Raw genomic sequence first — 17,249 nt, 5'->3', positions numbered from 1 at the left:
AAGGGTTATTGGGGAGAAACACCTGTGAAAAACAGAGAGCAAAAAAGAGACAGAGGAAACAGGATTGGGAAAAACTGCCAAACCACAATGTGGACCTGACAAAACGGGGAGTGCTGGAACCAAGGTGGCCTGTTGGAGGACTGCCACGCTGGGGAGAAATGACACCTCTGTTTTGCTCAGTCACTGGCTGAGGTGGACCCTGAAGGTACCAACGGGTGGCGGCTCTCAGCTCCCCACAGTCCTTGTAGAGGGGCTGCGGGTCCTTTTGTGAGGAGGCATCTGCGTGGTGTGTCTTTGTGTCTGCCCCAGAATTCCTTTGAAAAAGCAATTTCACAAGATTGATAGGAATAGAAGCCTTACTATAGGGACCATAAGGGAACAGGGTGGTCAGGAGATGGGGTAGTAGAGGTAAACCTCAGACTTTTGATGTTTATCATCACCCTTGGGCCTTTAATATGGCTTCAGAGAAAACTGTATCCCTAAATTGAACTACCTGACTTCTCTTCTATGGAGTTCTCTCTCACGTATCTGTTAACTCTTATTGAGTCCTTCCTTCAAAAATCTCTATTTGAATTTTGAGGAACTGGATGGCTTTACTAGATCTCAGGACAGGTGAGTTATGCCTGCTAGTTCTGGTGGTGTTAATAACTAATTGGAGGCATTGTTTTTTAATCTAAAGGTGATCTGAATTAGAGATTCCAATTAAAAATTCTTTCTGAAACGAATATACTGGTAGTAGAGTGAAATAAATTCAAACACCCAAATATAGATAAAGATGATGGAAAAGAGAAAGAAAACAAGAAGATTCTTAAATGGGACTCATTTAGCTAACATTTGTTGAACATCAGGCATTCTCTCATCAGGCTTTGGTATTGTACAGATGGGTAAACTACAGACCCCCTCTTAAACTTACGAGTAGCAGGAGAGATAGACACAGAGGCTTCTTACAAATGATTTGTCTTCTTAAAGACGTGTTATGCTGTAGTCCCGTGGGAGGCTGTATTCTAAGGAGGCTGTCTCAGACTGGGAGACTTTGTTGCCTACACAGTGGCTTCTTCAAGAGGCATGGGAAAGCATAACTCTTCATGTGTGACTCAAGCAAGTTAATTCCAACAACTTCATAGTCCTACAATGATCTCTTCGTATTTTATAATTTTACTGGTGCTTTCTAGCTGGAACCCCCAGACATACTTAAAATTTTCCCTAAATTTAAAAGCTTCACTTTTTTCCTGATTATAAAGATAATACCTAGAATGTTTAAATAACACATTAAAATATAGAGGCAAAGGTAGAAGCACCTCAAGTTCTACCGCCAAAGGCAGATGCAGTTAGCTTCTCTGTGAATACCCTTCTAACACCTCTCTTTCTGTCTCTCCCTCCCCCTTTCTCTCCCCCTCCTTCTCCCTTCCCCCATATGTACACACATGCACATGTCCATGCATGTATATCCTTTTATATAAATGGGATCATATTTCATATGCTTTTGTAATCATTTTTTACCATTTAACCATTTAAAAAACTTTTAATTAAATTTATTAGAGTAACAGTAGTTAATAACGTTTCAAATGTACAACTTTATAATACAGTTTTTGTATACTACCTTGTGTGCTCGCCACCGAAAGTCTAGTCTTCTTCTGTCATCAAATATTGACTCCCTTTACCCTCTTCCTCCACCCCTGACCCTCCTTCCCTTCTGGTAATCACCAGTCTGTTTGTGTTGATGAATTTGTTTTGTTCATTCATTTGTTGCTTTTTGTTTTATGTCCCACATATGAGTGAAATCATATGGTTCTTGTCTTTTTCCATCTCACTTCATCTTGCATGATAACTGTCAAGATCCATCCATTTTGCAAATGGCAATATTTCATCTTTTTATGGCTGAGTCGTATTCCATTGTATATATGTACCACATCTTTTATTCATCTATTATTCATCTAGTTATTGGTCGAAGGACACTTAGGTTGTTTTTATGTCTTAGTTAATGTGAATAATACTGCAGTGAACATAAGGGTACATACATCTTTAGAAATAAGTGTTTTCAAATTTTTGGGTAAATACTTAGAAGAGAGATTGCTGGGTTGTATTGTACCTTTATTTTTCATTTTTTGAAGAACCTCCATACTGTTTTCCATAGGGGCTGCACCAGTTTATATTCCCACCCACAGTGAACGAGGGTCTGCTTTTGTTCACATCCTCTCCAACACGTGCTATTTCTTGTCTTACTGATAATAGTCATTGTAATAGCTGTGAGGTGCTATCTCATTGTGGTTTTGATTTGCATTTCTCTTTAAAGTGGTAAAGCTGAACATCTTTTCATATATCTGTTGGCCACCTGTGTATCTTCCTTGGAAAAGTGTGTAGTCAGGTCTGCTGCCCATTTTTGAATTGGATTTTTTTCTTGTTGTTGTTGTTGTTGTTGTTGTTGTTGAGTTGTACGAGTTCTTTATATGTTTCGGATATTAGGCCCTTATCAGAGGTAATTTTTGCAAAAATATTCTCCCGTTCAGTTGGTTGCCTTTTTGGGTAACATGTTTTCTTGAACAGTGTATTAGGGTCTCATCTTTCCATATCAATGCACATAGATACAGATGCCATTCTTTCTAATGGCTATAAACTTGTTCACTGTGTTGATGTATCACGTTTTATTTAACCACTTTCTTTTTTTTTTTGATAGCTACTTCATTTTTTAAAAAAAAGATTTTATTTATTTATTTTTAGAGAGGAGAAGAGAGGGAGAAAGAGAGAAGTATCAATGTGTGGTTGCTTCTCGCACGGCCCCCACTGGGGACCTGGCCTGCAACCCAGGCCTGTGCCCTGACTGGGAATCAAACCTGTGACCCTTTAGTTTGCAGGCTGGCATTCAGTCCACTGAACCACACCAGTCAGGGCAATAACCACTTTTTTATTCACAGATATTTGAGATGTTTTGGCTGCTGACAAATATCCCACAATGCATAGGACACCTCCTCCTGTTCCCCAAACAAAGAATTATCTGGCCCAAAATGTCAGTAGTGTTGGAGAAAACCTGCTGTCTGTCTTCTTCAGTGTTTGCGTGTTGGAAGTCTTAACTCCCCTATATGTTCTCAAACACCAGGCAAAAAGTAATAGCTCTTTTAATTTGCATTATTTGATTACTAGTGAGCTTAAGCATATTTTCCAATGTTTATTAGTCATTAGTTTCCTTTGTGAATTCTCTATTCATGTCTGTTGCCTATTTTTTATTAGGTGTTCATCTTTTACTTAATAATTTCTAAGGGTAATTTGAATATTGGAGCCATTAGACTTTGTTTATGGTGTATTTTTTTAAAGGGAAATTTAAAGATTTTTATGTGCTCAACTTACCAATATTTTGTTTGATTCCTGAAGAGGGCTAAGTTAATGAATTATCCAAAATAACTTACTCAAGGTGGTTCATTTAGAGTGTAATTGAGTGGTATCTACTGTAGTTAAGCGGCATACATTCCGTGGACAACAGATGGTTTTGTATTAGATTTCCTGCCTTAATCTGTCTATAAGTGTTTTATGTTCCTACTGAATTCTCCCTTAGCCCTATGCCAGTCACTGTGAAGGGTACGGAAGAAAAATATTAGGCAAGGTTTCCTCCCTTACTGAGCTGCAGTTAGATTTGAGATACTGCTAGCATATGAGACAGAAGTAATTCAAATACTGAATAGGAATTCAGTGGACAGAGTTTTGAGGAATGACCCAGTCCTGAAGGATGTGACTAGGCAGAAGGGAATGTTTCCAGCACAGGGCACCATTGTGGGACAGGCAGCTAGGAGACCTAGGTTCTCGTCCCTCCTCTGGCACTAATCAGTGTATGACTTGCTAAGTCTCAGGCCCCAGTCTTTTTATCAATGAAATAAGGAGATAGCAGTAGTCAATTTCCTAAGATTGTTGCCATTATTAAAGTACTATGGTTTTACTGTTTACTGAGAATTTTTGGAACTAATTTGTTCAGCATTTATTGAAAGCCTTCTGTGTTCTGGGCAGCATGCTAGGTGCTGTGGGAATGAAAGGATGGGTAAGAGCCTATCTTTCAGAAACTTACAATCTTATAGGAGAGGAAACTGTGTGGTAGTGTAAAATAAGAAATACTGAGTGCTTGGGAAACACAGTGTTTGGGTGGTGGCGGCTTTAGAAAGGGACGGCATTTACGTTAGGGAGGAGTGGTTGGAGCAAGGGCTTGGAGGAGGAAGCGGGGTGGTACAGGGTTTGTTTAGGGTGCAGTGAGTACACTTGTTGTGGTTGAATTTGTACAGTTGGTGCAAAGGGAAGGAAAACATAAGACTAGAAAGGTAAAGTGGGGCTGGCTTGTTGAGTGCGTTAAATATGGAGCTCAGGTACTTACTTGTGTCACTGGAAAGGGACTGGGTCAAGGTGAGTCTGTCCAGGTACAGTCCGGATTGTGTGGGTTCTTGACTTTGTGCAGGAAATATTTCACAGTATGAGGTCAGATGACTTTGAGTGTCTGTTTATTAAAGCTGGGGACAGTGAAACAAAGGAAGGGTTTAAGATAGAAGAGGCAAGATCATAGCAACAGGAGTGGGCTTTGGTGAGGCTGCCTTCGCCCTTTTAGAAAGAAAGTCAGAGGCGTAAGAAGTGAGCCAGCTGGGCTGTGTGGACTCAGGAAACAAGTTACAGAGGCAAAAGGAGGGCCTTTGGAGACAGGTTCAGGGCGTAAGCTACTGCTGTCCGCTGCTCCCCTGGTTGCAAGTCTCCTGGGGACCTTTAGAATTTAGGAGAAAAAAAGCAAAGATACAGACCTGAGAAAAGAATAGGATGGGGGAGGCACGGGGGTGCTGAAGGGGGAGCTCACAATGGGTCTTTTGTCTTAGGGTTTTATCTGTTTTCGAAGGCAGGAATTTTAGGGGAGGTCTCAGTCAGAATATTTGTCAACTTTCCAGATGTGTCCTTTGATATACTGATGCATCAAAATGAGCATATGGGGGATCAGGGTCATTCTCTGGGGGTCTGTTTTACCTTCAAACAGTGTCACTGGAGAGGAACCGGGACTGGACCCAGGCTGGTCTGCCCCAGCACAGTCTGGAAGGTGTAAACCATTGGCTCCTACGTGTGCTTGGTTAGGGAAGATAAGACCTTGCAATTTATCATCTGCTCTAAAGATTTATCATCAGGCTGTAAATTGCTTGGCCTTGTTTAACTATCTCAGTTTCCCTATTCCACTTGCCAAAGAATTTTCCTAGCTTCTTACTAAACTGCCTCACTTGGTTTTTACTTTTGTAGGCTTTTGATGAATTTTAGACAAGAAGATAATGTGATAGAAGCAGCGCTTGAAGATCAGTGAAAGTGTCTAGGATAGCGATTGACTGCATTCCCACAGCAGTAGCATGAGCGCATCAAGGCTGTGAGATTTCCGAGGCTGAATGTAATAAAGATTACAGGGTGGAGCTAAAGTAGGTTTACAGTCGCTTGTGTGGGAAATACTATAGTAGTTAATGAATAACAGTACAAATTTAACTCTGTTTCACATACTTATAACTGTGAACCTACTTTTGTCCCACTGTGTATAGTTAAGAGAAAGCAAGCAGGACGTAAGCAGTGACAAGCAGGATGAAGGACATTGTCAGGAAAGGGAAAATGACTCCATGAGGCAAGGGTCAGGACTTCTGTAAAGACAATGCTCTTAAGGCAGGGCATAGCCCTGGTAGGAAATGGGTCATTCTGGTTCATTGTTAGGAAGAGTTTTCTGGTAATTTGCCATTAGCCTGAAATTTTATAAATCAGACAAGAATTTTCATGTTTTAAAAAATGACTGCCCATTATGAATTATAAATCTATAATTGTGTCCTTTCAGATAAGCTTGTTGGAATAGAGATCTCCACCCCCTTTTTCTTCAGGGTTGAATTTTGCCCATTACGCACATCCTGTAAAGGGAAACTGTGTGACCAGAGGGCACATTTCAGAGAACCTTTTTAATCTCTACATCTTTGGGAGGGAGGAGGGTGAACATTATGCACTCATGTGTGTTAAAACACTGTTAGTTGTTCATCATTCTTGATTTCATTTTCATACAGTTGGAGCAAAATGCTTAAAAAGAGTAAGTGGCAAACCAGGAACAGACCACACAAGCAGGGCTTACGCAGTTAGTCATCTCTTGTCAGCAGGGCCCCGCAGAGCCACAGCAGAGGGCTCCGAAGGAACTGGAGAGATGAGTTTCTGGCGTGGCTATGGATCTTTTATTGGAGTAACAATAGTTTATTCTTCAGATTAGGGGAATGCAAGCAAAGTTGCTTAGCATCAGGTGGGTGCTAAAAGAATGGCCCTTGGAGAGCAGGCCTTGGAAGTGGGACATACTCCACTCTCTCAAGAGACTTGCAAACTCTCTGGTTAGAGTGACTTGGGGGCAGTCCTTTCACAAACTAATAATGTTTAAGTCCTCTTTCCTCTTGATTGCTTTTGTTCTGATCTGCTTTCCGGCTTCCTCCACAGTTGCTCCCAGAGGTGGGTGCTGGGAAATGGGGCTCCCACAGAGAGAGAATGGTCCCAGATTTCTAGGCTTATGTAGTTCTTCACCACTGTATTTAACTTGGCTCCGCCCACTTGGTAGGTCCTGGAGAGCTGACTGGGTGGGGCTGGGGGAGCACCAGTCTGTCACTGCGCTTTAGCAACAAGCCCGTGTGGCCACAGAGCCAACTTTGTATAGGTAGGGCTCTCCTTCCAGAAAGAGGGAAGGTGGCACAGCGTGGAGGTTTAGTCTAGTCTAGGCTAGTTCTTGTACCAGGTTCACAAAACATACAACTCTGATTTGGGGCACATCTCCTAATCTCTGACTTCAGCCCCTTCATCTGTAGAACAGCAGTAATATCTACTCTCCCAGGCCTGAGACTAAGACCAGTGAAGGGATAATGTGAGTCTGCTCTAAAAAGCGTCAACTGCTACTGAAGCTTACGGAGCGTTTACTTCTTGTGACTAGTTTATATTCTGACCCTCAAGATTGTGGTTTCTTTATACATTTTACTATTTATTAAAGAAAAACTTGATATGCCCTCTAGGCTTTTAAAAAATTGCTGATGAAAAATTTAAAAACATTTTAAAGATATGACGCATTTTTTTCTTTCTTAGTAACAAAATCTTTTCAGTTACCTGTTACTCAGTTTGTTATTTTGTTTGGAGAAGACTTCCCTATTCTATGCCTTACTAACAATGAAAATAGATGAATTTATGACCTAATTTATAGCTCTTTTGTTGAAATCATGAAATGAGTTTGGGTTGACAGTTAAGGATTGGGCTTTTACAATTTTAGAAACAAATCCAGCTCCTCCTTTTGCAGTGAGTATACTGAGACTAAGTGATTAGGTAGCAAAATATTAAAATATTTAAAAAGGGAAAATGGCAAATCACTGAACAGGAACAGACCACACGAGCAGGCCTGGCTTTCAAGTTTCCTCATATAGGGTCCTTGTTACCATAATGTGCTGCTTCCCTTACAATTTGCTTAACTAAATAAAGGTGGTTAAGAAAATCATCACTGAATTCAGCTATCCCTGCATTTAACTGAAGCACTATTTAATTGTCCAAGACTGACATCTAAAGTTCAAATCTAAATCTTTTTCAGAGGGATCAATGAATATGACTACCCAGTAAAAACCAAATGTTCCTAATTACTACAGAGTGTTAGGCCAGGGATTATAAAACCTGAATTCTAGTCTCCGTTCTGCTGAATAACCTTAGTCAAGAAAAACGAATTTAATCTCTTTGAGCCAGTGTTACCAGCCATACAATGACAAGAATGACAACATGGGGTCCTGTCAGGACTTGGGGTTGGAGGGTCTATGAAACCCAGAAGCAGAGAGAGGGGTGGATATGGGAGAGATTGGTGTCTCCTTTTTGTATCCTGAGGATTTTGCATTAATCAACTACCTATTCATATTTTTCCACTATCTGGAAAGCCTTAGTTTTCCCCAACTTTTTTCCTAACCCAAAGCTCTCCTTATTTTAAGGTCCAGGTTACTATCCACTTCCTCTGTAGCACACACAGTTTTTCCTTTCTGAACTCATTTATTGCCCTTACATCTCATTCATCTGTTATTCATGGTACGTTGCTGTGGAATATGTCTTCCTTTTATACCTAATCTCTAGGGAGTTGGTTAATGTAGAAGAAAAAGTATAGACTTTGAAGATAAATAGATTTAGCTGTGTGTTCCTTAGCTGGCCACTTTAAAAAAAAATACATATTTTTAATTTTTATTTTTTTAATTGTATTTTCTTGTTTTTACTATTATAGTTGTCCCATATTTATTTAAGTAGTACATTTTTGAATAGATAATTTTTTTTTCAATACAATCAAAAGGGGGGAGGTACAGTGAAAAGTTATCTTTTACCCATGGTCTAACATCAAACTAGTCTTTCCCTCACTGTTACTAGTTTTTATATATCCTTTTGGAGTTTCTTATTTTTTCTTCCTTTTTATTTTACATAAAAGATGACACACTAATATAGTCTTAAGTATGTTGCTTTTTCACCTAGTTTATCTTGGAGATATTTTCTTTTCACTACGCAATGATCTTCCTCATTGTCCTGAATATTTTATGGATGGACCATAATTTAACCCGTGGTGGGAAATTTTTAGTTGGGTAAAGTCCCAAATGATTTTAAAATTTGAATGACCTTTGAGCCTTATCTAAGAAATATGCTCTTTATCTAAAACTCATTTCTGTAGTACTTTATAATTTGTAAGCACTTTACATTCTTAAAGTTAATCCTCATAAAACCTCTTTGGGGGTAATTACTGTATAGGTTTTACTAGATAAATAGAGAAAGGAAATATCTCTTCAGTCTTTTGCTGACTATGGCGTAAGATGCTTTAGTAAAAGTTGCACCGTGCTCTCCTCATGTGCTCTGCTGCTGGCAAATAGAGGTGTTTTTTTTTTTTTTTTTGAGAAACACAGCCTGCTTTGTAGGGGCTGATAAAAGTCTTCATTACTTCATTTATAACCATTTGTGAGTTTACTTCCTTTACTTTACTTCCTTAAAACCAGTAGAGCATGTAGAAAAGGATCTGCACAGAAATGAAGCTTTGAGAAACAAAACAAATGTAGAAAGAAGATATGCAAATATTCTTTTTATAGATTTAATTTTTGTGAACCTAACATTTTTTAACTGAACTATATCTCTGCAGAAAAAAGGGACTTGCTTAATAGAATTGAAAGCCTTCATGGAGATGAATATGGCTTTTCAAGTGATTAAAATGGGTAGGGCTGAGAAAAATAGGAAATACTTTAACCTGGGATTTAACATTTAATAAGAATCTCTGTTAAAGGAAGTACAGCCTTAGCTATGTAATCTGACCTGTTACGAATGCACAAATGAAAAAAGAAGGAAAGTACAAATGAAATGGAAGGAATTTAAGGTTTATTTTAAAATTTTTATTTGATATGAAACAAGATTAGTACTAAACCCAAAAACTGCTAATTCAACTACTTGATTGTTAAAGTGTGTAGTCAGACTATCACCAGGACCAGCAACTCTTTATATATGGAATGCTAATTTCCTACAAAATATTTCAAACATTTTAGTAACTCCTGAGATGTTTTTTGCCATTGATTTTTCCCTCATTTATAAACTGAGTTCTGGATGTCTGTATTGACATTTACCCTTTTATATAGTAATGCTGAAAACAGCCTAACGTCGGATTTTTAGAGATGTTTGGACACTCAGAGATTACCAACTAGTATTTGTTGTATCTGCATGTTAACTTGGCCCTTTCTAGTGAACCAGTGAGAACACCGTATCCCAGAAGGGTTGTAATTGGCCAGGTCAGCCACCTTGTCCAGAACTAGGTTCTTTCTCTTACAGCTTTAATTGACTGACACTGCACTAGTTGGAGAGAAGTTTAATTTTGAACACATTTTCTTGTTCTTCCTCTTCTTTTTCTTTCTAATGTGGGACACTTAATAAAGACCACAAACTTGCATGGAGCCTGGCTCAACGTGGGTATGTGAGAGAGACTGTGAAGTGAACTGAAACGGGAGGAACGAGACACTCGCGGGTGACCAGTTGGGAGCTGGCAGCTGAGCAGTACCCTATGTTTGCTAGTTTATTCTCTATCTTTCTCGCCCCAGGGCGGGAGCAGCCAGTTGTGTTCAGTTGAAGGTGTCATGTGCTGGTTAGTGGAGGCTTTTAAACGACTTTCTTTCCCTCTTAGGTCCTTTCCCATAACCTGTGCACAGTGCTGAAGGTTCCACATGACCCCGTTGCCCTTGAAGAGCACTTCAGGGATGATGATGAGGGGCCGGTCTCCAATCAGGGCTACATGCCGTATTTAAACAAGTTCATTTTGGAAAAGGTATGATGTTTGTCTAACCTCTTCTTGCTTACAGCTTTGTTTGATTTGCATATTGCAAGAGGGCATACAAAAAGAATGAAATTTTACCATTGCAACAGCACGGATGGACCTAGAGGGTATTAGGCTCAGTGAAATAAGTCAGTCAGAGAAAGACAAATACCATATGATTTCATTTTTATGTGGAACATAAAGAACAAAATAAACAAGCAAAGAGAAACAGACTCATAGAAAGAGAACTGGTGGTTGCCAGAAGGGGTGGGGTTAGAGCTCTGGGAGAAAGGTAGAGGAACTAAAAAGCACAAATTGGTAGCTACAGAATAGTCACAGGGATGTAAATACAGCATAGGAAATATAGTAACAAATATTGTGATAACCATATATGGTGTCAGATGGGTACTAGAAATATCGAGGGGAATACTGTGTAAACTATATGATTGTCTAACCACTAAAACAAAAACCAAAACTTTGTGAATATACTAAAAACTACTGTATTGTACACTTTAAAAAGTGACTCTTATGGTACGTGAATTATATCTCAATAAAAACAATTTAATCAAATTGTGTAGAAACTGATGTATGAGCTCTCAAAACTTAATAAGTTGATGCTGTATTTTCTGGAGCTTTTTTGGGCTACTGTTCTGTCCATTGATCAGGTAGCTCATATGTGCTCTGTAGTTGCATTACGTGTAAATATGCTCCATATTCAGCAAATATTTGATGGCCTGCTGAATGCAGGTGTTTAATCTTAAAAAAATAAAGACAGTAATGTCTGTTATTAAATATAGAACATGCTGAGAAAGTCTCAGAAATCTAGAAATTGCTTTGTTTTTCAGTGCTAAAATTTGTGTGGTCTGGGCCAGTGAATAGAGAAACATCATTTAGTATCTTAAAGTGTCATACCCTAATACTGCATTTTGTTCTCTTGGCTGTAACTTTCTTTAAGCATCTTGAGTTTTATGTTTTAAAATATTCTCTATTTTTAGCATTTAGGTATTTTAAAGTTTTATAACCAGGGGAGAAAATATAGCAGTGTTTTAAAAGTCCAAAATTAGCCACTAAATTTGGAAAAAAACTTATTCACAGAGTGGGTGAGGATGTGATGAAACAGTGAGCCCTTGTTTACTATTCCTTACCACCTGGAGTGGAATTTTGCCAGCCCTTCAATCCAAATAAAGCTGCCAAGGTTTCTATGGTGTGGGCTTAAATTGAGCAAAGATTAGTACTTTGTTTTGAAACTTACTTAAAAAAATGCTAATAGCAACTGAAGCATGTTAACATAAAATTTAGAGATTGTCACCCATTATGCCAAAAAAAAAATGATTAAATATTTGCAAGATGTGCTTTTATATGTATACTGGCTCATTTGATCCTCATGCTAATCCTGTGATGCATGGTTGGAATTCTTATCCTCATTTACCTCAAGAGAAAACAGAGCATAAGGTTGCCTAGCTAATGAGGTAGGTAGATTGTGAATCTAAGCCATTTAACTTCTAGACCAGTGTTCCTTTTTTTAAAAAAAAAGGTTTTATTTATTATTAATTTTTAGAGAGACAGAAAGGGAGGGAGAAAGAGAGAGAGAGAGAAACATTGCGCAAGAGACACATTGATCGGTTACCTCTCGCACGCCCCCAGTGGGACTTGGCCTACAACCCAGGCATGTGCCCTGACCAGGAATCGAAACAGCTACTTTCCGGTTCACAGGCCAGCACTCAATCCACTGAGCCACACCAGCCAGGTCTATACCTTTTTTTATTTTACTAATTAGTTTATGTGTGCCATGAGATGGAAAAGGTTGAAAATCACTGGTCTGAGCTATACAGTTAAAATCAATATTCCATTGGCAATATGCTAAGTCCTAATTGGGGAATCTGCTACTTTCTAACTTTTTTTTTGTCTTTTTGGAAACATATATACATGTGAAAGATAAACACACAGAGAAATATTTTAGTTCACTATAATTAATGTCCCTTCTCTAGAGGCTAGCAGCCTCTACATTCTGTTTTCCTACACTGACAGTTATATTTTTTTATCAGAAGCTTCAGTTCATATGTCAGTTGTAGTTCTTCCATAAAATGAGGTTTCAGATTGTTGAATGAATATGCCTTCAGCACCACAATGTCTTCAAATGTGTGCCAAACAACTGCCATTTAATAGGAAGTGGTATTGCTCTTAAATACCCCAAACCATGCTTTTGCACAGTTCTTTCTTTTTTTTTTAAACAAATTTATCATTTTACTATCTTTTTTTTTTCATCCTCACCTGAGGACATTTTTTCACTGCTTTTTAGAGAGAGAGGAAGGAAGAGAGAAAGGGAGAGAGTAACATCAATGAGAGAGAAAAGCATCCATTTGGTTGCCTCCCATATGCTCCCGGACTCGGGACGTATACGCCCAGACTGGACGAAACCCCAACCTAGGTATTTGCCCTGACTGGTAATCGAACCTGCAACCTTTCGGTTACAGGGTGATGCTCCAACCAAGTCACACCAGCCAGGGCTGCATGGTTCTTTCTTCTCTACTCTATTTTTTCTTTCATTGCTGCTTAAAAGTTATATAGTGTTAATTTGGCACAGTGGCCTAATTTGACTCTACATTTTCATCATTTTTTGAAGTTGTACAGGACTAAAAACTGCTGAGTGAATAAAGAGGTTCTATGCTGAGTACTATGGATGACTTGATGCCATTAGACACTTTGGCCAGCAGTATAAATCAAATCTAAGAGTGATGTACTTTCAAGAAATAACTTAAAAAAAAACACAAGCTTTATTACGACATAATTCATGCTCTATACAATTTAAATTTTTAAAATATACAATTAGTGGTTTTTAATGTAGTCACTTTTTGTGCAACCTTTACCACCACAATCATTTTGATATATTTTTATCACTCTCCCTCAAAAAGACCATATGTATCAGCAGTCATTCCTCCTCCCCCTCAGCCGTAGGCAACCACTAATCTACCTTCTGTCACTATGAGTTTGCCTATTCTGGACTTGTACAGTATGAATGGAATCATAATATACGTGGCCTTTTGTGTCTTGCCTTCTTTCACTTAGCATAATGTTTTCAAGATTCATCCACATTTTGTAGCACATAATAGCACCTCATTCGTTTTTATGGCTGAGTAATATTCCATCGTGGATACACCGCATTTTATTTGCATGCTCAATAGATCATAAACGTTTGAGTTGTTTCCACTTTTTGGTTATTATGAATTTACTGCTTTGAGCATTCATGTTCAAGTTTATGTATGGATATACAAGTATGTTTTCAGTTCTCTTGGGTGTATACAGGTATGGAATTGAGTCATATAGCAACTATATATTTAGCCTTTTGAGGAATTGCCAAACTATTTTCCAAAACAGCCGTGCATTTACTGTCCTACCAGGAATATGTGAGGGTTCTAATTTCTTCATATTCTTACCAACACTTGTTATTTTCTGTCTTTTTGATTATAGCTGTCCTTGGATGGGAGGTATGGTATCTTACTGTGTTTTGATTTGTATCTCCCTGATGATTAATATTGTGAAATATTGTTGTTTTTTTAAGTGATTTTCTTTATTGTAGAATGGTTTTCTGTATTGTAAAAACAGGCTATGGTTGTAAATTTAACAAGAACTTTATTTATTACCCACAACCTTATACCATTTAGAGGCAGCCACTGCTAAAATTTTATGTTTGCTTTGAGTCTTTTTTAAAATACATTTGTATGTATTTTTCAAGCTGGGATCATACTGAACGCTGAACATTAATATTTCCTTTTCATTCCATTAAGATCTTTTTGAGAACATTAGTATAAAGATAAAAATGCCAAGATTTATTTAGTCTATTGTGTATCAGGTGCTATGCTAAATGTTTTAAACAAGTGTTACTAATTGGAATGAAAATTCTAGTTTAGAGAAATGTGAGTTTAGTTTGGTAAATACTTTTAGTACTTTGCATCAGAATTGAGGTCCATAATTGCGATCTTATTCATAGGCATGGGTTTTGGTGAAAGGCAAAGATATGTTAAAAATAAGAACAACTCTACACATTTGTTTCTATGAAATTACCTTCCATTTGGACACCTTGAAATCAGTGACAGCCGTTACTAGTTTTCCAAAAGATGTGAGACCAACAATTTAATGTGTATGATATAAACTGGAATTTGGGAGCAGTTTGTAATCTTAGATGGAGCATGGAATTGTAGATTTCTAGACCCTTTCTAGTTAACATGGATTTAGAGATCATCCCAGTTAAAGTCCAGCTTCCTGATTGCGGCCTGCAGGGCCGAGTTCTGTTTGGCCTCTGCCAGCCTCTCCAGCCTCCACTTTCTCCATTCTCCTCTTGTTCACTTCAGGGCAGCCCTGTGGGCCTTCTCTCTGTTCCTCAAATTGTGATGACCCTTTCTGCCACAGAGCCTTCAGATGTGCTGCTTCCTCTGCGCCAAGACTTCCTCCCCCCATAACAGGCCGCTAATTCCTGTTCATCCTTTTAGGTCCTAGTTTGATTGTCACTTCCTCAGGGAGGTTTCTTTAGGTAGCACCCCACCCTTCTCAGAGCTAACCAGCTCTGCCACAAGCTGTTCTTAAATCCCCTGTTTTTCTCTCGCAGCGCTTACCACAGTTCTTAGCCACACGGGTTGTGTTATTGCTGTATTGTTTGATATCTGATTCCACCTTTAGGATGTAAGTTCTGTGATAACAAGGACTGGTTCACTGTTGTCCAGCTCTGTGGATTGTTTTCTTTGTGTGCAGAAGTGTTTAAGTTTGATGTAGTTTCATTTTTCTATTTTTGCTTTTTGTTGCCTGTGCTTCTAGTGTCATAGCCAAGAAATCATTGTCCTTTCCAGTGTCATGAAGCTTTCCCCTGATGTTTTCTTTTAGGAGTTTTATGATTTTGGGTCTTCCATTTAGATCTTTACTCCATTTTGAAATAATTTTTGTATATGATATGAGGGAAGGGTCCATCTTTATTTTGTTGCATTTGGATTTTTTTTTTTTTCTAACACCGTTTGTTGAAGAGACTATCCTTTCCTCACTGAGTAGTTTTGGCACCCTTGTTAAAGATCATTTGACCGTATAGGTGGGAGCTTATTTCTGGGCCCTTTTTTTTGTTTTATGGTCTGTCTGTCTTTATGCCAGTAGCATGCTGTTTTGATTACTGTGGCTGTGTAATATGTTTTGAAGTTAGGCAGTGTAAGGCCTCTAACTGTTCTTCTCAAGATTGTTTTGGTTGCTTATGGTCGTTTGAGGTGCCATATGAATTTTAGGATAATGTTCTCTGTTTCTGCAAAAAATGCCATTGGGGTTTTGATAGGGATTGCACTGAGTCTCTAAATTGCTTTGGGTAATCTGGACATTTTAACAATATAGTCTTCCAATCCACGAATATAGGATGTCTTTCCATGTATTTGTCATCTTGAATTTCTTTCATTGATGTTTTGTAGTTTTCAATGTACAAATCTTTTGCCTCCTTGGTTAAGCTTATTCCTAAGTATTTTATTCCTTTTGATGCTGTTGTAAATGAGATTGTTTCCTTAATTTTTTTTTTCCAGATTGTTTTATTACTAGTGTGTAGAAATACAACTAATTTTTGAGTGTTGATTTTGTATTCTGCAGTTTCGCTTAATTTGTGTATTAGTTCTAACAGGTTCTTTTTTGTAGACTCCTTAGCATTTTCTATATATTAGAAAGAGCATGTCATCTGCGATCAAATAATTTTCCTTTTTCCTTTCCAATTTGCTTGCCATTTATTTATTTATTTAGCCTAATTGCTCTGGCTGGGACTTTCAGTACTGTGTTGAAAGGAAGTGGTGAGAGTGGACATCTTTGCCTTTTTCCTGACCTTAGAGGAAAGCTTTCAGTTTTTCACCATTGACTGTGATGTTAGCTGTGGGCTTTTCATATATGATCTGATTTTTGTACTTTTTAAAAAGGTGTAAATGCTATCATTTAATACTCTTTTTACCTTTGAGCATCATTAAACTAAGGAATAGTAGATTAGATTTTAGGGAAGAAATGAGCCAGACAATTTATTAAAAAAAAGTAAGATACAGTGAACCTGTATCAAAAAGCCACAACTTATTTCTTAGGAAAACTGATTTGTGGAGAATTTGCTTGGTTTCTTAACTCCTTAATTTCTCAGCAGCATTATACACTATTTATTAAATCTTCTTAACTGTTTCCTCACTCAGTTCTCATCTTTGTGGTTCTCTTACCACTTTGACTGCCTTTTCACTTATCAAAATTCCTCTTCCTCCTTTTGCTTTGCAAATGTGCGGATCCCCTGAGGTTCTGTTTCTGATTGCCACTCTTTGTCACTTTACCTTCTCTCACGGATCTCATTGTCCCTTTCAGTTTCAAGTCATTAGCTTGCAGTTGATTCACAAATCTGCTTGTCCTCTTAGGTTACAGTTTCAGTTCTTTTGTTTTCAGGCACCTCCATCTCAATGTCTTACCAGGACTTCAAAATTGACAACCTTTATCTTTCCTAATCCCTTGTTTTTTGTCTCCTTCATCCTGTGACTGTTCCCCAGATGTGGTTGGTGTGCTGCTCCTGCCTTGCTTTTGCTCATGCATTTCCTTTCCTTCTTTTGGAATACTTTACCTTGCACTCTTCAATATACTTTAAGGTTCACCTCAAATACCATCTTTTCTGTGAAGTAGTATTTTCGGCTGCTGATGACCTGTGTATTCTCTGCTCCAAAATCCTTCAACTGGGGGTTTGCTATAGACTATTTTTAAAAAAAATTATAAAGCTCTTTGTGATTTGTTCTATGTTTGCTTTTCCAGCTGTAAATCTAGCAACCCCTAGCCCCCCGGCCAATAACCCTATAATTCACCACATAGTCCACACAGAATGCCTTGTTTCTCAGAGCAAGGTTATGTGCTTTTGTGCGCATGTCATTTCCTGTGTGGCATATCTTCATTTAATGTTTTTTTAGAGATGCACGTGGAGAGG

The 17,249-nt window shown here is 38.2% G+C and overlaps 1 protein-coding gene across 1 annotated transcript in view; it reads left to right on the top strand.

The window, feature by feature from the left end:
* Positions 1 to 17,249, top strand: part of SWAP70 (switching B cell complex subunit SWAP70) — a 68,159-nt gene that overhangs the window by 14,498 nt on the left and 36,412 nt on the right. The window contains exon 2 of the mRNA XM_054582891.1: positions 10,169 to 10,309. Coding sequence (XP_054438866.1) covers positions 10,169 to 10,309 — 141 coding nt within the window. The remainder of the gene's footprint in view (positions 1 to 10,168; positions 10,310 to 17,249) is intronic.

The sequence above is a fragment of the Pteronotus mesoamericanus genome, unplaced genomic scaffold (assembly GCF_021234165.1).
Source record: "Pteronotus mesoamericanus isolate MK-2021 breed Mesoamerican mustached bat unplaced genomic scaffold, CSHL_Meso_final contig_1189, whole genome shotgun sequence".
Lineage (NCBI taxonomy): Eukaryota > Metazoa > Chordata > Mammalia > Chiroptera > Mormoopidae > Pteronotus > Pteronotus mesoamericanus.
Note: the sequence above shows the minus strand (reverse complement) of the source record. Positions and strands in the feature narration are given on the sequence as shown.